This window comes from Lontra canadensis, unplaced genomic scaffold (genome assembly GCF_010015895.1).
Source record: "Lontra canadensis isolate GAN:19392208 unplaced genomic scaffold, GSC_riverotter_1.0 scaffold82, whole genome shotgun sequence".
Lineage (NCBI taxonomy): Eukaryota > Metazoa > Chordata > Mammalia > Carnivora > Mustelidae > Lontra > Lontra canadensis.
In genome coordinates this window covers 3,512,478-3,538,367 of record NW_022631076.1, presented here as the reverse complement: position 1 = coordinate 3,538,367, position 25,890 = coordinate 3,512,478, and the positions used below count along the sequence as shown (strand labels likewise).

General features: G+C 39.8%; 1 protein-coding gene across 13 annotated transcripts in view; it reads right to left on the bottom strand.

Moving 5' to 3' along the window:
- Window positions 1-25,890, bottom strand: part of TCF4 (transcription factor 4) — a 346,633-nt gene that overhangs the window by 155,728 nt on the left and 165,015 nt on the right. For 10 of the 13 annotated variants that reach the window (XM_032882433.1, XM_032882441.1, XM_032882437.1 and 7 more), the window contains one exon: window positions 13,861-13,925. In XM_032882433.1, the coding sequence (XP_032738324.1) occupies window positions 13,861-13,925 (65 nt within the window). Of the gene's footprint in view, window positions 1-13,860; window positions 13,926-14,031; window positions 14,104-25,890 lie in introns of those variants that run through there. The other 3 variants (XM_032882444.1, XM_032882445.1, XM_032882447.1) reach the window with 2 other exon arrangements.

Here is a 25,890-nt window from a genome sequence, read left to right as displayed (position 1 = left end):
CATAAAGCGGCAGGAGGTACAACGTGGCTTTTAAGTTCTTTCTTACTCTAACATTCTATCCTTAAGGATTTCAATAATATAAAAACACAAGTTAAACTCATTATCGTCATTAGTTTTTTTCATGTCCTAGCTCAAGGTTAAAAGAGAAAGATCACGTGAAGGAGATGTGAAGAGGCAAATCGTGACCTACTCATCTCACCCACTTCTTCCCTGTTCCCACATAGCCTCTGTCCAGCAAGATGTACCCCCAGAGAATGAAGGAAGAAACATGGCGGTAAGACAGACTTGGTACCACACCTCCCCGCTCAGCTTCAAGGCCTCTCCATGCTTAGGTGGATCGGGGTCCTTCCACCATGAAGTAGAGTTACTACCACCAACAGGTAACTATACTGCAGGAATTATGCATCATATTCTGTACAACTTGTAGTTACTTATGGGAAAAATTCAAAATACTCTCTTTTGTGGCTCTCTAAAGACAATGTTCTGGAGATGGAGATTGCCAGGTTCATCACGCCCTCTTCAGAAAGGCAGTCTTTCTCACTGACACAGAGAGAGGTCCCAGTGCTCTAAGCTGGATGATACCTAAGTTAACAGTGAAAAGAGAGAGGGAGGCATCTACGAGAAGACTCTGTGGGCTATTTGCTCTGACAAAAAGTGTCACCAGCTTTATCCAGAAATAAAGAAGCGATAGGGAAAATGATAAATCTGGAGCCAAAGGACCTTGTCCCCTAGTCCCATCTCTGCCACTTGCTATTAATAGTGACAAAATTGCTCTGAGTGTTTCTGTTTTGTTATCAATAAAATGGGGATTAAAAATAGTCCCTACCTCACTGGGATCACTGGCATGATTAATTTAAGACAAGAAATTTATATGGAAGTGCTTAAACACAAGTTATCTGCTCACAAGTTATATAATGTGATATTGTTGTGGTTCATTTGTTCATTTACTCCTCCATCCACTGACACTTGAGCAAACACTCACCGAGTGTCCTCTGTGAGGCACTGGGGATAGAGATGACAACCCTGCTCCCTGGGGTCTGCAGGCTGTGGAGAGTGTGACAATTGTCTGGAGAAATAAGTGGCTGCCTGTGCACAGAAGAGAGCGCCCCGTTCTGGCCCGGAGAGAACACCCAGGGTCCCTGCAGGAAACAGTGCATGACCTGAATCTGGACGAAGTAAAACTAATGGAAGGGGGGATATTCCAGGCCAATGGCAGGGCTCTTGTAAAGACAGAGAGAATTATGAAAGAGTCCTTAAGAGAACTACAAACAGCTCGGTATGGCTGGGACAGATGCGAGTGAGTGTGAAGGGCAAGGTTGGAGGCCAAGACGAGGGTCAGGCTATCAAGAGTCTGTACATGACGCTAAGGATGGGTCCTGGAAGCCACAAAGGGAGGCTAAGCAAGGGCAGACCGGCATCAAGATTTTGTGGAGAAAACCATTCGAGCTGCCAGGTGAGGGAGAAGGTGGAGATGGAGGGAAGTAGAGCAGTAGACACAGCGACAGCCGTGGCTGGGCGTGTGCGGGAGGGGGCAGATTGATTGGTACAGTAAGCAAAATCCATGAAGTCTGAAAACTGAGGGTTTCTGGGGGTGAGGGACACAGAGCAGTCTCTGATGGCACCCGGAGTTCAGTCACCAAGCCAGCACAGATGCAAGACTAATCTTGAGGGGAAATTCAATTGATAAAATTCAAGGTCAAAGGCACAAAAATATAATTGTGCTTTACTCTAGTCTTTTGAAAAATATATCTAAATAAATGTAAGAATATGAACTTGGGAAGTTATGTCTTAGAGGCACCAATAAGATGACTGTACCATTAGTTCAAACCCTCTACCAAGGTAATGATATCATGACCTTTGGGGGGTCAAGTCGGGGGTGGGTTGGTGTTGGGTGCTATTTCATAATAAATGTTTACTGAACACCCAAATGAAGGTATGGTGGAATGTATTATTGTGGAATGTTCCAGAATGTTCTGATTGCTGGCTGAGGTTCTACAGAGCTGATTTAGTATGTCTGCATTCTATTTCTAGAGCATATCTATAAATATCTAGAACACAGATAAAATTATTTGCACCAGGTAACTAAGGGAGACCTATTGACTAGAGCTCCACAGGCGCCTCCAACCTTGACATCTGAGTTTCTGAAGCACATTAGGAAATTTAAGAGGATAGTATGGTTACCTAGGATACAATGGGATGACGGGCTGCTCTGTAACGAAGTATGAAATAGAGGCGGTCTGGAGTCTAGGAACTATAGGGTGTATGTGTTATCTGCAAAAGGGAATAGGGAATGAGTTCTCCTAGAAATAAATCCAAAAATAACCCCTTCCCCCAAATATAAAACCCCAAACTTAAATATTCTTTTCATGGACAAAAAGACACACTCAGGACTTATACTCTGGAAACAAACTCAAGCAAATCTTACTTGGTAACTAAGTGCAAGTAGGTCTGAGAAGAATAGGACCCCATTAGTGATTTCTCTTTGGTTGAGACAGCTAAGTGGAGAAGACACGAAAAGACTCTCCTTGAGGGACAGTGTCCGAGGAGTAGCAGCTGCTGACACGGCTCTTTGCACGTGTCATTGTCCACAGCACATCTCTTACCACTGCTCATGTTGTGTGGACCGGTCCCTCTCCACATGACAGTTCTGAGCCCCAGAGCTGAGTGTGACAAGCATACTGCACAGTTCGGAACACTGGTAAGAGCTATTTCCACAGAGAGCAATCACACCCAGGAGAGGGCAGTTCAGTGGATCGGGCCTCAAAGGAGTAGCACGATTTAAGTCGTATTCCCCAACCTGTGCATGAGCTTTGTTCAAAAAGTTTGTTTAGAATTTATAATGTATTTTTCTTTTTTCTTTATTAATATATAATGTATTATTTGTTTCTGGGGTACAGGTCTGTGATTCATCAGTCTTACAATGCATTTTTCTATTTAAAAAAAAACAAAAACAAAAACAAAAACAAAAAAAACTAACCAAGTTGAAATTCTTCTAAGATCTTGAATTCTGAGTCTCTTGGGGTTTGGGACCCTACCTGTGAGCAAAGACCCGATCTAGGACTCAGCCTTTTTTTTTTTTCTTTAAATACTCTCCATGTCCAGCATGGGGCCCGAACTCACAACCTGGGATCAAGAGGCTAAATGCCCTACTCACTGAGTCAGCCAGGTATCCCTAGGACTTGGCTTTTTATCCCCATTAGACTTTGAATCCCTGTGAACCATGAGCGGGGCAGAAAATAACCTTGTTAACCAGAGACTGAGCATTTTCTCACAAGCACAGACAAACCCGAGTGGAACCAAATGACCACTGGTTTTTATTAGTAGTCTTATCAAAAAAGAAAATTCATCACTTAAGTTCGCAACTATTTTTAATCCTGACTGGTGATCAATAAGGCTGCTTGATTTTCTTCCTCCGCTATGGCAACAATCACCTACTATTTATCTGTGACTCCTTCCTGTGAAACCATCCACTTTCCAGCTGTCATCAGAGGATCTATTTTCCAAGTCTGCGCTCACTTTGCGAACAGGCATCCATGTCCCATTGCTTCAATCCTTTCACACGCTGCCTTCTGAATAGCACAAAACATTCTTTCTTTCTAAGAAACTACGCAATGAGAAACCTTCACATTCTCCTAAACGGGTGTATGGTTTTCTTCCTATTCATAGAGTGGGCATCTTGTCTTTGGAATTCTCTCTGATAATAGCAAGTTTACCAACTTTTCTTCTTGGCTCAATCACTCTACTTGTGGCAGGATGAATTCACTATGAATCATTATTGAGGCACCTTACATATCTGTTTTATTCCTGTCTGGATAAAAAATTAATAATGTCTATTTTATAGACATTTATTATTGACCCATTCTTCCAAAAAATGTGAATGTTAAGGGAAGGAACTTAATCTAATCACCTCTATATGCTTTATATGACCTCCTAACCCATTCGCTCTTCATATGATTTCCTTTTCTGCCATTATGGTGATCACACTGATCTCTAAAAAAATTGTAAAGATCTCTATCAAAGTACAAGATGAGTTGAGATTTCGATCCTGATGTTGTAGCCTTTATGTCTATTTAAGAATCACTTAAGAAATAAAGCTACATGCTGGGTCAGGTCCCTTTGACTTTATTTATCCTGCCTTTACTTCAGTGAGGCTCTCGGTGTTTCCTTCATACAATCTGCATGGTATATATATTTTTTTTCCTAGGTGAAGAGGAGGGGGAAAAGGAAAACAAAGTAAGAAGATATGAAAGTGACATATTACCAAAGTAGGAGAAAAGCTAGCTTCTTGGCTAAATAAAAATAACATATTTAGTGATTTGTAATATAAGAATAAAATGAACTCACTTGGTCTCAGGAGGTCTGCAATATGATCTTTGCAAGAGGTAGCTTGCCAATTTAATTGAGGTAGGAGTTATTTAATTTTTTTACAGGTATAGTTTTCAATAAAACTACATATGCCTATAATACTGCAATGGCAGATGTGTCTCGATTATTAGAGGTGGGCTCAAGGGAATATATATACAATGGATTTTGAAATCTGTAAGCAGCTGTTGTGGGGGGGGAGACTGAAATGACGAGGGAGGGCATTGTACCACACACACATGTTCCTTAAGTGCAGCAATGTTCTGTTATTTTACTGCAGGTGTATTACAGAGATGAAATTTAATAACTTACTGTATACAATACCAATAAAACTGAAAAGATTCAGTACCCTGCTGTTCATTATCACTGTACAAATGAGCTCGGATTATTCCGTGTGCATGCACGGTCAAACCGCGACACAAGGGGACCCCACATCTAGAGCTCTAGAGAATGGTCACTGCTTGAAAACCTCAGTGATAGTCTTCCTAATTACTTTCTTATCACTGAATTGTTGTTCCAAATTCACACAAACGTGGCTTTGAGGGAGGCTGCAAATAAGATATATCTAGTATTTTTTTTAAGACATCATAGAAAGCCTTCACTGGAAGATGGCTTTTGAAAGAAGACGGTAATGAAATTGAGGGGTACATAGACTTCAAAGTACCGTAAGAACTAAACAGTGACGGTATATTCTATTCAAATCCGGGGGAGTGCCAGACTGAAGACGCTATCCCACCACAATTTGACTTCTCCCTTTATTAAGAACAAAAATAAGTGCCATACTATGAAAAAACATTTCGGCATCAGGAATGCTGGAACAAATGTAACTATGTATCCTTGCAGGGTTTCTTTTCCCAAGAAACTACTTCTGTTAGATAATAAATAACACACTGAACACAAAAGTCCCATGCTTTAGGAAGCTCAGTTTATCTGTGAGAGAAGGTGTATGTAAAGAAATCCACATAAATATCCAGAACACACACACACTTTTTCAAAGGATGAGGCTCAATTCTAAGCAGGTTATCCTATCAGGCCCAGCAGCGGACCTGGTATCTATTCCTTTCTAAAGTATTTATGTCTAAAAAGATTACGGGGTTTTGTTGGTATCTTGCAGTATTCCCACTATTTTAACTTGGGGTCTCAGTTTTAAGAGTTTCAGAAGATATCTCCTTAATGATGAAGCCATTTCAAGCACAGTCATAGATAAAGGAATAAATATTTCTGCCATTTAATAGGGAAAGTCTTCACTGACCCTGCATTGGGAGTATGCTGCCTTTCTTATGGAAAGAAGCTATTGGGCGATCCGGATTTCTACCACAGGCAGGTACATTTCAACAAGAAATTTCATCAAATACTCCTCAGTATTAATTTAAATCAATTGTTTAGTCATTAATTGGCTTTCCCCTTTCTCTTTCCCTGTCAAAAATATAAAGATGAATTAAATTCCTAATTGCTAGTGGTCATTAAAAAACCCTGAAAACTTTTTACAAGAAAAGAGAAGTTAATCTCAAGATTCTGGTGAAATCTCCATTCAGATACCAGGACTTCACTTTTTTGATGTTTCATAAATCATCTCAGAGCAATTTCAATTTTTTTAACGCACTCACTGTCCTGAACTATTGTCTAAAACTTGCCTATGATTCTAACACGTAATTGTCATTTCATATATTTCACAAGCAAGTTAAATGCCATAATCGAAAAATTATGGGGTCACACTTAAGAGATTGCAAAAGGTCTGGTTTCAGAATTTCACTCTATGTAGTTCTTATATTTTTGGAAAAATAATTTGATCCATGAAGGATCCAAATTCTTGTAATAGCAAACCATATTCTGCCTGCATTGCACAAAAAGCAAGGCCCAAATATAATCTATACATTTTTTAAGAAAGTGTTCATGCTGTTGCTAAAATGTGAATTGGCATATTCTACCCCAGCCTTTTCATAGGGAATCTTTATTGGTTTTAATGAAATTGCACATGCTAATTCTGAGGATGTTACAGAAGGGATCATGCATATAGACACATGTGGTTTATTTAAAAACAATGACAGCAAGCAAAAAAAAAAAAAAAAAAAGTCACACAGTCAGGAGCCATGTGGCCCCCTTCCCCTCTTAAACCCTCCCCTCGCCTGGTGCTCAGAGTTCTAGCACACGCTGAACAGACCTGAGGGAAGCTACCATTCCAGGCCCCATGTCAGGTTCAGACTCTCCAGTGGGCCTGGAATCTACCAGAAGTGGTTTTCCAGATGGGCTGTAATATGGACCTTTGAGCCTAGAAACCTCATCATGGGTTGGGGCAGCGGGGAACCCACATGGGAAGAACACTGGCTTTAAAACAGGACATTTGAGAGCTCCAAATCTAGCTCTGAAGCTTACCAGGGCTGTGACCTTAGGCCTGCTTGCTTTACTTCTCTGGGCTTCGTTTTCTTAAGTATTCAATGAGGACAATAATAATCACCATAGAGGTTTATACCAGCGCCTAATTTTAAGTTCCCAGGCTTCCTCTAGATAGAGCCCAGACTAACATTTAGAAACCCATTCGTTTTGACACCCACTCATCAGTCACATCTGGATTGTGGAAGGACTGACTGGGGAGGAGCCAGACCCACTATCTCAATGAGCCTCCGTGGAGCAACTCTGAGCAACGCAGCTGCCTCCCGGACTCCGGAGGTCAGCCACGGATGGTCAGCCTTGGGAGGTCTTTAAGAAAAACTCCCAGAGTACAGAGGGGCCAAGAGAGAGCCTAGAGAAACTCCAGTGCTTATGACAAGATTAATCTAACAACTAGAGATGCAGATTGTCATAAGGTCCCAAATTTCAGCAAAAGAATGCTAGAGTTCAATTTGCAAGGAAACATACCTATAATTACCTCCTTCCTCCTGCAATTAAAGCTTTTCTGACCTTTAGCCTGAGCTATAACCGTTGTCCTATCAATACACCTTATGAGATTTGAAGAATGTTTTAATGCTTCCAGTACCTTTCAGTACCATATCTAATACAAGCATTACTAAGATTTATTTGTATATGTATGAAGTACTTAAATTACCAGTGCTAAAATATGAACAATGAAAGGAAGCTTTTTACAGAAGAATGTCAGCTATAAATGGAGATGGACTGATGGAGCTAAAAAAAAAAAATCACTAGTTCAAAAGCCACTAGTAAAGGGAAGCATCATCAGTGTATGCTAGGACCATCAGGTCAAAGACTGTTGAGGAACTGGGATATTTGCCCAGTGCTAATGTATCAACACAAAGATTGTTTACTGATGGCAAAAAGGGAAAGGTTTCTTTACAATAGAAAGATGTGGGGGTCTCCACTCTCACTAAGTGATTAAAGTTAGCATCATCAATAGCAACTTAACTTGACATTACATCCCATATGAAGGACACAGCATCATCTATGAAATACTCAGGTCAAAAATGTGCAACATCCACACGAAGAAACCTTTCAACTTAATTTAACAAATTAAACAGAACCACAAAGAAATAATCTGACGATTCGAGATGCAAGAATATTTTTCAAGACAACTGGCCTGATTTCTTTAAAGTAAATATCATTTTTTTTTTACATTACAGGAATTGTTCTAGCTTAAAAGAAATCATAAAGAGATAATAGAAACCAAACACCACGCATAAATGCAATGACAAAGGGGGTAAAAAAGCTATTGAGGACATTTTCATGGGGGGACAACTTAAGAAATCAGAATACAAATAGGGTATTAGATTAGGAAGCTATTCTTATTTTCTTTAGGGGTCATAACAGTATTTCATTTCAGGGTCTAAGTGTTTATAATTTTAAAAGACACATGCTGAAAAGTCTAGGGGTGAAATCTTATTAGGTCTGCCACTTAAAAATGGTTCACTGAAAAATGTGTATATGTAGTTATACACATGAAGCAAATATAACAAATATTAACAACTGTTTAATCTAAGTGGTGGGTATATGGAATTTCACTTTATTATTTTTTTCAACTTCTCTGAATATTGGAAAATATATACTACACAAGATTTCTAAAAAAATTTTTAATTAAATAAAGGGAGATTAATTGTCTCTGCTGATATCCAGAAAGCTGCTAGTGGGGGCGTTGAAGGGAAAGTATGCAAGAGCTTCCCTTTGTTTTTCTTCTTAGTACCTAACAGATCTCTAGAGGGCCAATAAATACCTATTTACCAATACGAGGAAAGAATGGTTCCATTGTCCCCTTGGGTGAGCACCAGGGTGGCTGCTGGGTGAGAGCTTCGCCCACAGCAATGCCCCCAGACCAACAAGCTGCTGCCTGAAAAACTGCTTGGGGCAGAATCGCAATGGCAGATACTCGGCAAACTAAGGGCCCTGTGAGATCTGAAGTTGTCATGATTTTAAACACTCTGTCCCACTGTCTTCCCTGGCACACTCAGAAAGCACGGGACTCGATTCTGACCTTTGGTTCCAATGACGTGCCCCGTAGAAACACAGAACATGTGACTCCCTCGTTGTTTCCTTCCCGAACATTCAGGCCTCGAACAGTGAGACCACCTCCAGGCTGATGGTCAGCGCCCGGTGAGGGAGGAGTGACTCTCCACCATAGGACCTCTGTGTCCTTCCAGGGCCCGCACAGCACAGTAGAAGGGCGGACTTCCAAAGGACTTTCTTTGAGAGAACGTGATTTTCTCGTTTTTGTAGGTATGAAAACTGCTAAACCTATGGTTCCCATATATCGCCACTTCTCGACTTCCCTCTCTCAAAATGATCCCTAAACGTGATGCGGGGGAAACAGGCATTAGGGATCACAATCTTCACCCTGCTAGGCACGGAGTACGCAGAGCAAGATAAAGACAACAAGGTCCCTGCCTCATAGGAGTCTACAGAATCTTGGTGGAAACCAACATTCAACGAATGCAAGTAATGGCAAACTCAAGAGGCACAATGAAGGCACTCAAAGTGCTAAGGCAGGACGCAGACGTAGTACGTGGATGGGAGAGGGTCCTGGGAAGAATGCACTGGGCCAGACTGACCCACTGTCCACCATAAACAAAGTATAATGCCAAATTTAAAAAAAAAAAAAAAAGATAAGATGTATTTCTGTTTCTACAAGACCTAAGTAGCCATTTTCTTAAGAAGGGACAAAGGATTTCATGCCTTCTCTGCTTATATCCTTTCCATTTTGACTTCACATAAGGTAAAGTTAAAGGAGCCCAAAGTTTTAGAATGAAGTCATTTGTAATTCTTTTTGTTTCAAAAATAAAAATAATTAAGAAAAAATGAATTCTTCAGTGTGCCATTCATTTCAGCACCAACTATAATGTTTTATTTCAATGAACCCAAAACAACGAGGCTTATGAGCAAATCCAGTTTCATATAGAGAAGATGCATTTTCTATACAGTTTCAAAGTTTCTGGAATTTAATGAAAGTATTTGAGAGTAAGCCTAATTCTTAAATCCCATCAGTTTTGAGATCTCAGCATCAAATAATTTTATCAGCATAGTCTTATTTGATTACTTGCTGAGAAACAGAAAGAATGTGGATGAGGTTAAAACCTTGGACTTCACTAGATAAAAACAAGAGATGGGCTGAGACATTCAGTTGCAGAATTTTGTGTAAAGACTTCAAGGCATCTTCCTGATTTTCAGTAAATCACGAATTTTCACTGCCTCTTCAATGAAGTACATATGCATTATATTTCCATGTCCTGAATAACCAAATTAAGGCAAGAAGTCTAAAAGCTTTTTCAAGGTCAGTGGCAATACCAGCTTTTGGACACATCTTTAAAATAGAGTATATTCCTATAGACCATTCTAGGAAATGATCAAACCTAGCTGCACAGTACAATCACCCGGGGAATTGTCAGAAAAGCTAAGGCCCAACTCATAAGATTCTAATTTAATTGGTCTCAGATAAGGCGCAGGTTTCTATATACACACACCCCACACACACCTTGCCCAGGAGATACTAATAATGAAACCACTACTTTAGACCTGAGCTATATCCCAAAAAAAGAAAAGACAAACAATTCCTGATAATCAATCCTGAACTTCCATTTAAGGGGAAAACTTCTGCCTTAATAACAATCAGTTGTGTTGACATCATCATCTCATTCAAAAACAGAAGATCTCGGCAAGATAAAAAAGTTTGCAATCGCCAAACGTCCTCTTCAAAGCAGCAAAGGAGGTCAAAAGCAAATGACATTTTTTTTCTTTTGTCATCTGCAGTGATGCCCATTAGGTACTAGCTATTGGTTATCATATTAAGGTTGGACGATCTTGTGAAAAACTTTATTTCCGCTCATTTTCATTTCTGTCAGACTTTCCATTATAAATTTTATTTTCTCTGCCAGTAAAAGTAGTATGAGGTTGCAATTTGGCAAGAACATTTTAAGCCTGGGTGTGATTTCCGTACCCCAATTTGATTTAAATTAGTTTTGTCATATTTAGTGAGAACTAAAAAAAAAAAGCCCATTTGGCTGCTTTGCTTTGTCTATTGGTTCATTTCCTATACAGTTTCAAAAGTCTGAAAAAGTTACCATGTTTATTTCTGATAATTTTACGTGGAAATGCATTAATGAATTCCTATTATCCCTTTACTATTTATAATGAAAACAACTTAATAAAGAACCTGCCAGCTTTTGTATTTTGGCTAAAATATCTGCTTTTTAAAAAGCCACGTGTCTGTTACTATTATTGTTAAATCTTCAAGAGAAACATCATAGAGATATATACATATATGTAAAATACATATATCTTTTAACCTGACGCATTTTTAAAATAACATACATTTCAGAATAATAATTGATTTCTCCAGGACAGCGTTTTGCTACCTGTTGCTTACCACCACTATTTCTCTACACCAAACAAAAGGCTACTGGGATCTGAATAAGCATCTTCACATGTCACAGGGCTCATCCCTCTAAGTCCACAGGATACATTGTTATAATACGATAAAGCTGCTTTTGGAGCTCCTCGGGGCATATCATGTAAAGGATTTCCACGCAGCATCTCTAGAATGTAGTAAACAGGAGAAACAAAAGCTTCCTCTCCAGGAGAGCCACTCACCTTGCCACCCAGTGGGGAATCATTTCAGCTGTGATCTGCTACTTAGACTTGAAGCCCAAGATACCCGAGACTTTGCCTTTCTTTTTGGTTTGCATAGCTGGTGCTGGAGACAGGGATATTCAAAAAGCAATTCGGCACAAGACAGATATGCACTGGAAGACACACTATGGTCTGCTCTATTCTCAAATTTCACGGAAAGCAGAAATTCATAATACGGGCACTTTTCCTCTCCAGCCCCTATTTTCTCAGGCAGGGAATTTCTGAAATTTTGCTCTTTTATTTATCCTTAAGGGATCACACCGTTTATGGATACCGCTGAGACCATGCTAAGCCCAGAGATAGTTCTTGCAACACTCACGACCATGAAGCAGAAATAAGAAAGAGAGAAATTCTCCACACTCCACAGCTACATTATGAAGACTTTTTAAGAAAAGCATATGCAGTCATACTCCGATAGAAAGCAGAATTTTCCTGGACACGAATGTCTCAGAAGGAGCCTCCCGAGGCCCAGAAACTCAGCCACCACACACCAGTCCGTCCACCTCTCCTCCACCCTCTGCCCCTTCCACTTCTCACCTTGTGTTTGCCAAAAAAATAACTTCAGTTTCACCCGAGGGAAGTATTTCCCACAAACCGAGGGAGGGTCTGCGTCCCCGCACATACACAGACAGACTCACGCGGTCTGGATGATGCTTTAACAAGTTAAGGGGCCTCGCGCTTACTCAGCAGAGGAAATCTTTGTGTCTGTGAGGAATCACGCCAATTCCTATTAGTAAGAAAGGATACAGGGGCGAGGAAGCCTATTCTCTCGTTGACCAGAAAAAGAGGCCCAGCAAAAACAGAGACCTCTGCCATGACCATCTGCAAAAAGGAAGGATGTTGTCAACTTTCTTCTCCCCAAAACTCTAATGACCTCTGCCTTGACCCTCAGAAACCAGATACACAGGAACCGGCCCTTCTGCAGGAATTGGGAGCTTTACACTAGAGACTCGGCACTGAGAGGCTTGTCGCCCGAGCTATCTGCCCCGAACATTTGCACTCACATTCCAAAGATGTTTCCGTTGTGCTGGAATGGCTGTGAATTTCTTTCCTGCGGAATTCTTTCCAAACAAACTGCTAGAAACTGTACTGTGCAGCCCGTGTGGCAGGAGCTCTAACCCAAGCACCGCTTCCCCTCATTGCAACCAAGCTTTCAGATGCTGAATAGGACGGAAGGGGTGGCTGGGTCAGAGGAGGCAATTTTAAAAATGCAAATATATCCAGGGGGGGGATAAAATAAAATAAACCTCCACCAGAATTCCACCTCTAGTGACATCTGACTGATACATAAAGTAACATCCTTCACAGCCTCTGTTTAACTGCTACAACTGCCTGCTCACATTTTCCAGGATATATTAAACAGGTTGTTTCAAAAATTCAAAACCGATCCCCCCCACACACCCCCCCAGACCATTAAAGAAGATGCGAGGGTGAGCGGGTTCGAGAGCAAGCCTTCCCTTTCTAGCATAAGAAGAATGTACATTCGGTTTGGGTGAGGAATGAAACAGTAGAATGCTTTGAATATGAGACAGGATTACTAAATTCTAGCAAGAGTTCTCCCAAGTAAGAAACCAATGCACTTACAAAAAGAGAAAGTCTAAATCCTAAGCAAAATAAAGGATTTTAAACGTACGATTAATACCGGTACTGAAGTTAAAAAGAAAGCATCTATCAAAACTCAATTGTCCTAAAACAAAGCTTATACTTTTGGCTAGGGGTAGTATTTTTAGAACTGGGCTTTCTCTGGAGAGGGCAAAGTATGCAAATGCAGAGTGCACAGAGACACAAACACACACATGCTATACCTTTGTATTACACTGGCATTTTATTATTTAATTAAAGTACTCTTATTTTTCTAGCTCACGCATGCTTCCCTTGAGACGGCTTTGCTGTTAGCCTGCTGGCCTTGACTTCCAGCCAAAAACAATTCAGAAACAAAAAGAGACAACAAATCATATTTTCACAGACATTTTTATCCCTCAATACAACCCTGTTTTCACACAACATCATCCAGCCCCTACGAAAACTATAATTTAGGGCAATAACCACCCGAACCCAGGGTCTGACACATGGCTGCACGAAGTATTTCTAGTGTAAGAAATTCTTAAGTTCTTAATTGCAAATAAACTCTTTTGATAGAATCACTTTAAACGACATTGCTAGTTTGCAAACAGTGCCACTGGTACGGGCTGATGGATTAAAAAAGAAAAACAAGCCAGTGAAGGCAGTGGTGATACGGCAGGGATCTAGAGAACAAGAGGTTTATTACTTCCAAGCTCTGTGCTATTTCATTACTTTTTAAAAGACAGAGGCGTCGGCAGACTTTCCGTGCATCTTAGTGCCACGCTCGAAAATGCATCACCTAATTTACAAAACAAACTGATTTACCAGGTTCATTCTCTCAACCCTTCCCCAAGCAAGATTCTCACTTACCTGATGGCAACCCTGTAAGGTTGATTCTCTCCCATAAGATGAGTATGAGCCCCTTTCTGTTTTACCTGCCAAGAGAAACAACAAAAAAAGTGTAAATTATGTTTTTCCTTAAAAAAAAAAAAAAATCTCCAGGTAACAGACATCCACTTCTCTTCCCCGATGTTTACATACGTAAAGTAGGCACTACTGGCAATGTATGCAAGCAAGAGAGGGAATAACACTTCCTCTCTCTGGCTATGATAAACTGGAAAAAAAATATCCTTCATTCCTATTCTTAGCCAAACTGCTCCACACTTCCAAAAACTGTCATTCCAATGGCCTCCACTTTCTCTAACAAACAAATTGTCAGCCCTTATTTTCACTTTCTTTCTCTCGCAAAATTTAAACAATTTCATTTTTATTTACACAGCAGGCAAATTATCTATGTAATGACCCTAGTCTAGTAATTCCCATTGATTATATTGACACTTAATGGTGAGGCCAAAGCTAATCAATCAAGGCTCTCCAGATGGTGAAAATAGCAAAGAAACTACTCAAAATTCTGAGACTCTCTCTCTCCCTCTCTCTTTTTTTAAACTCCCATTCCCAGGGGTACACCCCATCATGATCAAGACGATGATGATGGAATTTACATTGGGGAAAGGGGGCTTTTGCAAAATCGTCTCCTCTGAACCCAAGTTCAGATTCTACCAATTGACCCAGTAGAACAAGGAATAAGGGACTGTCCATGTGTTGTGCCAATTCTAACAACTCAGTTTTTATCTGTAGATGTCTCTACACAGACGTATGGAGCCTCAGGTGCTATTTGGACACATCTAAGGATAAAATCAAGGCTGCTCATTTGTTTTTTTTTTTTAGAAGTATGTTTAGCTTTAATAATCTGCAAGGGAGACAATGAAGCCACATTACGAGAGATCTAAGCAGCAGACTTTAGTGACATGTGAAGAGTTGTCCTAGAAAATCGATCCATATTAGGATGTCAAAAAGGACTAGTGGCATGACCAAGTACCCAGAAGACAAACCCCATCCCACCCCACCCAAGACAAAGGGATACTTCTCTCTTCAAGACTAGAGCTGAGGGGGACATAGCACTTTACCCACAACTCTACTGTTCTTTCCAATGGGAAGATTCAGAAGTAGTATTTTGAGAGACGGAATTGAAGTCCTTCTAGAGTTTATGACCCCCAAGTTTTCCTCCCTCCATGCCAGTTAAAATAAATGTTAAAAGTAACGGCAGTCATTTTTTATCTTTTGGTTCAACGACAATGCTATTAGAGTCTACCTTCCTGACACCACACAAAGAACGGATCTTTAATAAATCTTCTATCTTGTCAAAAGTGTAACTGGTACTGAAGTCACTATGTACATAAAATGGAAGGGGATTTTCAAAGAAAGCCAATCCTGAATCATAAAATTAACCCCCTCTCTCTCAGTATTAACTTTTCTACTGGCCTCAGTGAATCTTGGGTTTAGGAAAACACTCCCTCCAGCTCCTCCATTTCTGGTATAGTTTTCAGGGCAAAGGAGAAAATCAATGCCCATATCAGTTTCAATTCCAATGAAACAGGATGCCATCTTGTAGACTGTCAGTCTTGAAAGATCTAAGAGAATAACTTTCATTGTATGAGGATTTTACATTAAACCGAAGATTTTACATTAAACCGAAGGATTTACATTGTATGAGGATTTTACATTAAATGGTCATAGACACATATTTACTTTTTGTTCTAAGTCAAATGTAGGCTACTTATACCCTTTAACTCCCCTTTATAAATATTACTAACAGAAAAAGCTCAGCCATTATGAGCTATCAAGTGATGTTTGTCCTTCCTTAAGTTCTTGTGTCTAAAAAGCTTCAATAACAATAACTACATAGTTCCCTTTGACATCATATTCACTTGTTTAACTGCCAGAAAATCAGGTAGAGAGGTAGGCAGACAGATACATAGAAAGATAGATGGATAAAACAGAATTTACTCTGACTTCCTAGGAAATTGAACATCTAGTGTCCTGTTAGGGTAATTTCCAAAAATCAGATTACAAAATACAGTAAGAAGGAAGAAGGGTTATCCTCTTTTTTTTTTTTTTTTCCCTTCCCCTTTAGAAGGAATTGCTGAAGCTATCCCCTATAGTGTCTCACCACCTGGCATTATTTCCCAACCCGACTGTAGCACATAGACCTGGAGAGATGAATTTTCCTACCAGGATTTGTCTCGATTCATATATACAAGTTGGGGCTATTCCTTCCATTATTTTAAAGCCGGAAGGTCAGGGCACATAGTAAGGGAGAGAGAAAGAGAGAGAGAGAATATGAATGAAAATAAATGGGAGAGAAAGGAGAGAAATCAAGAGGGGGGAGTGGAATGAAAAGAGCAAGGGGGTAGGAAGGAAAGGAGAGAAGAGAGTATGAATTCACGCTGCCCACAGTCCCCAAAGTGCTCTTGGCTACATAGACCCGGCACTCTTTACTATCATATCAGATACAGACTGCTTAATCTTAATTTTGCTTGTTAAAAAATATTTATCCAGATACAAAAATAAACCCACTGCAAATTACAAGTTGTCAGGGTTAAAAATCTACTCCTGTTTGTGTGGGGGAGGATAAGAGACCAGCATAGACATGAATCATTCTCAGTAATTTGAGTGTTTCCATGACATCAATGGGCACCCGTCCAGGACTCTGTCGAAGTCTGCGAGGTACCAAAGAGGCAGCGCAGCCAGCAGGAGGCTGGGAGGTGCACTTTTTTTTTTTTGTTATTTATTTATTTATTTATTTATTTTAGGATTATGCTCCTTGTAAAGATTTCATATGTAGCAACCACTTTTACCATCAAATAGATCACTCCAGAGATCCTGAACGAACACATTTCATTCTGATAGTGTAAGCCTTTAACTTTATTACATCTTTTTGTTTCCAAATTCAACTATATATCTGCCCTCAGAGCCCCAACCCCTGTTTGGGAGCAAAATAATCAGGGACTGGGGATAAACCCAAGCACCTTCTCGAACATATGAGATCTATTCCCATCATTTGCTAATGACAAACAGCAGCCATTTTACAATGACATCTCAGTTTCTAAAATACATACACACAAACATATATTATATATGTATGTATGTGTCTTTGTGTAAACTGCCCATTAAAAATTAGCTATGGTTTTGATGTTGATTTTCTGCTTAAAATTCACTGCAACATTTGTTTCAGATAATAAAATGTTCAAGAGCGCTGATAACGTGTTTGAGGAGGATTCTTAAGTGACTATCTGTGCTCATGAACACAAAAGCCCCTCAATGTCTGCGTTTACTCTATGTCAGGCGTGGATTTTTGTCACTTAGACCAACTGGCTGGCGCAGACAGCTTCTTTCCTCTCTTCTCCATTCTTCGACACCCACCTCCCCCCATCCCTACAACCACAACAGAGCTTTGAAAGAGCGAAAGACCCTATTTTCCCAATATCTAAAAGAGATGGCAGCGATGAGCAAACCCGGCGCGTTCACTGCGGAATTTTCGAGACGACCCTCCAGTAGTAGAACGCGACAGCCGCTGCGGATATCTTTTGGCACAGAGACAATGGTGGCAGTGCCAAGCCCCATGGCTAAAACTACTCAAAAGAGGCATAAGGGTAGCATTAATCGCTCAAGTCTTTTACTGCATGGAGTACTGTTGTCCATATTTTAGAAACTAAAAGTACCCGTTAGTAACATTTGTTGTATGCCCATAAAGGGGTGGGGGGTGGGGGAGGTTCGGAAATATATACCAGAAACCAATCTTGTCAGGCATTTGATTCATTTTTATACCTAAAAGGACCAAATGTTAAATTTTGCTGCTGGTGATGATTTGCCTTGCATGAAGCAAATGATATGACCTAATGGAGCACACTGAAGGCTGAATGAAAGCTATAGAGACGAATTCATATAAACTAAGTCGACATATTGGCTAAACAACTTTCTTCTGCAAAAATGATGTATACAAGGAACATGTAATACTATGTCACAATTTTTTAAATTAAGCAAGAAAAACGCTGTAAATGAGCAGACACAACATCCGTCAATCAATCCTTCCGGAGACAAAGGAGATCAGCGCGCAGTCCCTTCTCCACAACAAGTCAGCGTCTACAGTGAGCAAACAATCCAGAAAGTCAACACGTGTTTTGACCAAACCGAACCCACCAGCTGCTAAAACCTATATTTAAATTTGACTATTAAAAATGGCTGTAATTGGTAATCAATAAAGGATTTCCTTGCCTCTTCTGTTGCCCTTGAAAAACTAATCTGAGCAGAAAATATAAGCAGCTTCCAATTTTTTTTTAGATTCTTATTGATCTAGTCAGTAATCCTCTATCTTGCTGCCCTGGAAAGGTTAAGTGGGAAAAATGTTTTTTTGTTTGGGTGCAGTATTGTTAACAAATGTCTATATAATTCCAAATTTAGTACTTTTATATTCTTCTGTCATTTTCTATTTGCCTTCTAAGTTTTTCTTTCAGTATATCCATGGTGTCCTATTGTAAGAGAATGCCCAGGGAACTGAATAAGAATGAAAATATTTCTTGAAGAAAAAAATGACCTCATAAACCCATTCATTCACAGGGATACATCCAAGAAGTATCAGTTCTGGTCGATGACTACATCTGAACAGTTCTAATCCACGTGGAAACAGACAAGAACAACTTATTGATACTATGATTTCCGCAGATAAGCTGTGACATAGAAGACCACGTTGGTGGTTGACCAGTAGGGTGATAACAAGGTCATGTTTGGATCTCTAACCTTTCATTCTTAAAAGGTCACTTTTAAAATTATATATAAATGGTAGGCATCTCACCCGCCACTGAAAAAGATGCACCTGTACCAGGGGAACATATCATCCCATGAAAAGCCTTAATGAAAAATTATCTGATGTTTCAGGACAAACCAAGCAAGGCTGCTTCACTGCTAATCCCCATTCTGGGAACTGAAGAATGAGCCTTTTGTTCCCTGGCATCAGACTCGGGAACTCATCATAACCATGTTCAGATCAGAATAAATCTCTGTCCCTGTCCCCAACCCCAACCTATCCCTGGTTACCCTATTAATTAGTATTGTGATTATGATTATGATGATGATGATTATTATTATTATTTTGCATACTGAAAAGACTATTTCATTAAACAATGACTGAAATTTTGGGTGGTTCTGAAAATATACATGAGGTTACTATTTAGAATCCTTTCATCTTTTCCATGCTCACTTTTCCCGCCTTTGCCCAAGTAAGAATAGCTGAGTCCTGGCCATGTATTGTTGCCCAGTACGCAAAGGCCTTATGTAGACTGATTTATTCAGTCTGCACAACAACCCTAGGAGGCAGGTAATATAAACACCCATTTTGTAGATGAGCAAACTGAGATACAGAAAATTGCCCAAGGCTACACAGGCAGTAAGTGACTTAACCAGGATTCAAACCCTGGCACTTGGGTTCCAAAGGTTATGGTCCTAGCACTACTCTGTGCTGTTGGTATTTAAAGTCTTTAAAAAAAAAAAAAAAATCTATAAATAAGCAAGAAGCCCAATACTGAAGACTCAAATCCCAGAGCTCAAAACACTCATGAATTTGATATGAAATTAATGAAAGTGTCTTATAGGTGGTGATAATTTACATTTACATGGTGTTTTATCCCTAAAAGGTCTCTTGGTACTTTAGAGTTGTGCAAATAATGTACACCACACCTGTAACGTCATACAATAAGCTGCAACCTTCTCCATGTTAACTTGAAGCCACTAATCCACGAACATGGCAGCAGCCTGAATCTCTACACATTCCCTGTGTGAAGAGTATGACTTCGTCTTAAGATACACAGAGAAGAGTGGAAGGAAAAAATATAATCTAGGACGATGCAGTGTCGCTCATGAGGGTCTTCTCTGAAATAGTAAGCCCACAGCAGGCTCCCCAAAACAAAAGGAAGGCCAATTTAAAGGGCCTAGGAAATGTTACACCCCATCTATATCCCTCCCCCAGAAATGTACATTACATTTTAACATGTTAAAGCCTCTGACAAGTCCTTCACTGAAGACATTTAATTTAGCTTAACACTATCTTTCTTAAACTTATGTGAATACACCTAACTGCCCCATATCTTTTTGTCTCTTAATACAAGTCATGAGGAACTTTGGGAGCTACTATTACTTAAAAACAATAACAACAACCACCCCCCCCCAAAAAAAAAAACTTACCACTAAGAATGTATTAGGTTAATAAGTGTTTGTCATTTACTGTGAAATAAATAATGTAAACCTAAAAATTGTATTTTATTTTAACTAGGTTGATCCAAAATCATTGTTCACTATTGGTGATGTTTCCATGCAGGTACACCTTTGTTATTTGGACTAGCTGGTCCACTTTGCCCCAGATCCATGTTTGGTGGTGAGAGCCCGAGGCTGCATTTGCAAGAAGTCAGAAGTTGATCTTATTCTCCCAATCTCCACAATTTAAAGAGCACTGGTTCTCTCCTACAGAATCTTTTTGTACCAGGACAACTCGATCTTCAACCCATCGGCATTCAAAAATCCAAACTTAATAAATTTTATGCTTAAAGAGGAATTACAACTCAATTCCAGCAGATAAACTAGTCATTCCACAGCCTAGAAAAAATTTCTTCCTTCCCCTCTTCCTAAATTGAGACCAGAAAGACAAGGGGTGGGGGGATGTGAGTAGGCGCATAATTTGTAGCAAAGGATAATGGGAAGTAGGGAGCTAGCCATCTCCCCAGAAAAGACTAGCATCAGTCTTCTCTTTCACTGATGTGCTTAAGCCATAAAAATAGAATACTCAGTAATGATCTATAGCTCTGATCCTGGAAAATTATGAGTCTTGGCTGCATTTCGTCACTGATTCACCTCATCTCGTCTAGACACTGCGCTGCCTTCAAAACAGTGGGTGGACTAAGATTCCAGATATGATGACTGTCTTGAGGCACCACCAAAGCTCTTCCCTTTGGAGGCCTGTCTATGGTGCAGAATCTATATTGAATTTTCCTTAAATCACTCACATTTGTAAAGCACTGTATGGTATGCGAAAGAATTTAACTTACATATTAAAACAACACACCCTAAGAACTCCTTCAGTGGGCACTTTAAGCTCTATTTTTTAATAGATGAAGTCACTAAAATGAAGAAAGGACAACCAACTTCCATAAGTAGAAGAGGTTATACAGGTATCAAGAGATGAAGCTAGAACATAAACTTCCAACTCCAGCACAAAAGCTCCTTTAGACAACATGCCACTTCTTTTTGGAGTGTTCTAGATGTAATGTCCGCATCTCCTCTGTTAACAAAGATTATTCCACCTGTCTTCTTCTCATTGTGCACCACAACTCCTCCCTTCACATCCTTTTAATTCTGATTGTAAGGCAAAAAGGACTGGATAAAAAGGCTAGAGATGATAAGCATTTTGAGTGACCGTCTCTGGTGTAACAGAAAGCATTTTCTAAATGCAAAATAAAAAAGTACGGCCTTAGATTATGGGACATGCCCCAGACAACAGCCAAAAAAGTCCCCTCACTCGGTGTCATGCTCAGGAGAAGTGCACACATTATCAAATTAAAGCACACGAGTTTTATGCTTTATTTTCCAAATGCAGGAAAATCTTTCCTTGAAAACAACGCTAATTCCACAGAGTGTGCAATTAATCAACATAATCACGGGGATAAGTTAGCTGTTTGGGGAGGTGTGTCAAACAACTCTTTAAGGCCACTAAAGTGCCACTTCAGCCACCAGAGTAATGATTTTCTGAATCAGCAATTTGTACAAGGGTCCCCTGGAGACCTGAAGAACTAAGGGCATTCCCGAAATCACTCAACTTACTTCTAATGAGTAACTTACCACTGGCTTTATTTATGTGAATAAGATCTTAATAGTTCTGCCGACCCTGTTTTACATTGTTATCACAGTTTGTGTGTGATGACTGGCTCTAAGAGGACCACAGCAATTACGGACTTGGGTGCCCTCTGAGGAAACAACATAAATATTTGAAAGCTTACTTTTGTTATCTGAAGAAACATAATAGTTTTATACAAAAATAAAGAAAGGTCAATCTTGCAATATACGCTAAAGGCATCAAAGCAAGCAGAGAGAAATATTTTCACTAGTTGTAGGAGGAAAGGAAGACACAGGATGGGCGTGGAGAAAAGCAATCCCCCCAAATTCTGTTCTACAGCTAAGAAACTTTGCTGGTCATGAGACCCCATTAGGGAAAGGGTTCTTTCTTACAACAGAATCTGGGTTTCTTTACCCCAGGGTATTTGCATTCATTCAGTAGAGTAGGATCTGGTCTTCTAATTCTAGTCTATTCTATTCTATTTTTATTTTATTTAAAAGATTTTATTTATTTGATAGAGAGAGCAAGTGCTCACAAACAAGGGGAGCAGTAAAGGGAGAAGCAGGCTCCCCGCTGAGCAGGAAGCCTGATGTGGGGCTTGATCCCAGGACCCTGGGATCATGACCTGAGGTGAAGATAGACACTTAACCGAATGAGCAACCCAGGTGCTCCTAATTTTTTTTTTTTTTTAAATAAAATTCTACTGGTTAGTTCAACAAGCCAGGGGTAACAGTAACCAATTTTAGTGACAGCCTCTAAGGTTATATTAGATGGAACTCCAATAAACCTGGTGGCCTGGTGGATAGCAACAACAAAAAAATAGGTTACTACCCAATCCAATCCATTTAACTGGATTTTTAAAAAGAAAAAATTATTGATTTCCGAGGCCCTTTCTGACAGTTGTAGTTCAGAAACCTTTTTCTGGCAGCATACTTGGCCTTTAAATTTGTTCATCTCCACTAATGAAGACTGATTGTTTCAAAGAAATTAGTCTCCCATTACCAAGTATTTTCATCCCTCTCATAAATGACAGAATTCCAAGACATGAGAGTCCCAGGGGTGAAAGGTCACTCCTCTTCTATCAGATCCACTGGCCACTGCTCTGAAAGTATCCTTTTCCTCATTCTATCCCAAGCCAGAAATCACCTTTACATTCCAGGGTCAACCTCTAGTGAACATAGTTTGTTAAAAGGGCCCTTTCACCCACTTATCTACCCTTCCATGCCCTACTGAAGGCAGTCTACACACAGGGAGAGAATGTGGTCCTTCGATCCCTCTGGAGGAGATCTGTGACATTTCTGGTCAGAGGCTGTAGAAAGATCATATGAATAAAAACTCTGCTAAGGCGCCTGGGTGGCTCAGTCATTAAGTGTCTGCCTTCCGCTCAGGTCATGATCCCAAAGTCCTGGGATCTAGCCCTGCTTTGGGCTCCCTGCTCAGCAGAAAACCTCACCCTCTCCTGAGGCTTGTTTTCCTTCTCTCACTGTCTATCTCTGGGTCAAAAAATAAATAAAATCTTAAAAAAAAAAAAAAAAAAAAAAAAAGACTCTACAGCCTGGCTAATTTTTTTTTTTTTTTTTTTTTTAGTTTACCAGCAAAATTTAAGAAAATCTAGAGCTACATTTCACCATTCAAATCACTTTTGGCAATAAATTATTTGCTGTCCATTAAGCTGATGTTCTAACAGAGTCTTACTCATATTAAACGTAAAAAATAATACTGACCAAACTCTGAGTAAGCCACAGTGAGACAGCAAACAGAGGAAAAGGTTTAGTATTATGTTTGCTATTGCGTCTATAAAGGAAAATCACATATTTCAACATCATGGCATATAGGCAATGGCCTGAGTTTTCAAGTCAAGTTTATAACTAGCAAAAATAGGGTCGCCTAGGTGGCTCAGTGGGTTAAGCCTCTGCCTTTGGCTCAGGTAATGATCTCAGGGTCCTGAGATCAAGCCCTGAATCGGGCTCTCTGCTCAGCAGGGAGCTTGCTTCCCTCTCTCTCTCTGCCTCCCTCGCTGCCTACTTGTGATCTCTTTCTCTCTGTCAAATAAATAAACAAAATCTTAAAAAAAAAAAAACTAACAAAAATATAATAAGTATCATCTCTCAAAGAAACCACAAGGACATTTGATACGCTACTCAAGACTGAACCAAAGTAAGATGGATGGGAATCTCATGAAGATTTTAAATATAGTTTAGACATATGTATAACATATACAACCATTATACTTACATATATACACATACACATAAGAAACATTTAAAATTTTTAAGTTCTTTTTATTTAAGTAATCCCTACACCCAAAGTGGGGCTTGAACTCTCGACCCTGAGATCAAAAGTTGCACACTCTTCTGACTGAGCAAGCCAGAAAACCCAGACAGAAGATAATGCTAGTGTCATCCATTTATATATGTAAGACAACAGATTCTCCGGCCTTAGAACTGAATTACAATTGGTCTCTATTCCCTAAACAACCATCACTGAGAAACTGGGGGGAAAGAGCCTAAAATTCAAATTACATTTCGGAGCATCCATAGAGCAGACAAAGAATGGGAATACTGCTCATTATTGATCCTGATCAACTTTAAGAGGTCAGGTTCACAACAACCAAAGAGGAAGACAAACAGGATTAAACTCTTCAGAGTCCAACTGCCTTGTGACAAGAATCACCGCTAAAGGAAGATGATGGTTCACAGATAAAATTACACAAGCTGCTGAGTCCCACAGTATGGTGTTTAAGGAAAGCCTCCCAATGACTGAGTACATAAGCATGACTACATCAAGAGAGGAAGGCAGGGGGCACAGGAAGGAAGGGCGAGGCCATGGGAAGGATGGTCAAAAAGAAGAAGGGAGGAAGGACAAGGGAGTAGTCAGAATACTGATCTCATCCAACCAAAATAGGCAAGAAAATAAAATACATTACAAGGAATAGATGTTTACAGAGAGCAATTTTCAGTCCAGAAACTTGCAAAAATGATTATCTGGACAGTTGTAAAAGAGGTCCAAAAAACATGAACTATGGAAATAAATATTTGTTGGGGCCTCTGTGTACCCCGTGCTGGCGGCTGGTACATCAACAGTGGACATTGTTCCCAAGAGGTAAGGATTTACATGGCTGAAATGCAAGGGAGCAAACCCAACAATGTGCATCAGTAAGGGGCAAAGGGGTATACTGAAGAGCACAGAGGAGGAGACAGATAAATGAACCTCATCGGGTAACAGTTGGGAACAGGAGACTGTGTGTTTGAGATTCCGTGCAAGATGCTATTTTAACTTAGGGGCAACTTGAGACTGGTTAGAATGCAGTTCAGAGTTATTAGACAATGTTAAATAAATCAGAGACACTTATATCATTTATTCAAAACAAATTTTAAGGTAACTTAAATTGGAAAGGTACCTAGAATTGGAAAGACAGGAAACTGGGAAAAACTTAGATGACATTTCCCTCCTTCCCTAACTCTAAACTCTTGGATCATTCCATAGTTTAGGGAGCTAGCTGGGGATATTTAGAAGTCATTTGCTTACAAATCAGAGAAATCTACAAGGTAAGACAAAAAAACTGCAAAATTCTAAACTGTGCTTAGGTAACAATTAGCAAATTGAATCAGTCGAGTCATTCATTTCAAGCTGTGTAGAAATCACTAACACATATAGTTATTATGAAGAATTTGAGGAAACCTTGTTAATAAAAAAAAAACTGTTGCTATTTTAAAGACCCGTCCATCACCCAGAGCCCTGGTCTTCACTGTCAGAACCCTAGGGTACCCTCCATCCAAGCAATGGTGGAGAGGCCAGAACGCCCACTCTGTGACTGCCCTTGTGTAAGTTAGTCCTGTGACCTGGGGACCTGGGGACAAAGGGACCATTGGCGATTTGCTCCTTTAACATCTCACACTCTACAAACAATAACCAAAAGAGGCAAAACCAAACAAAAAGAGGTTCCACTCAAACTACCATTCTCAATGTCGGCTGGCAGGGAGTGGGGTAGAGGGTGGGGGGTGGCATAGCTTCATTTGGTCTGCAGAGAAGCCAAGAACGCCTTGGTAAAACATTGCGATGGACAGTCATTTTCCTTCACAAGACAAGTGAAAACTCTTGACACATTCAGGGAGTTTTCTCCTAGGGGTTATCGGCCACATCTATTACCTACAAAGAGTCATATGGCAAAGTTTCAATGA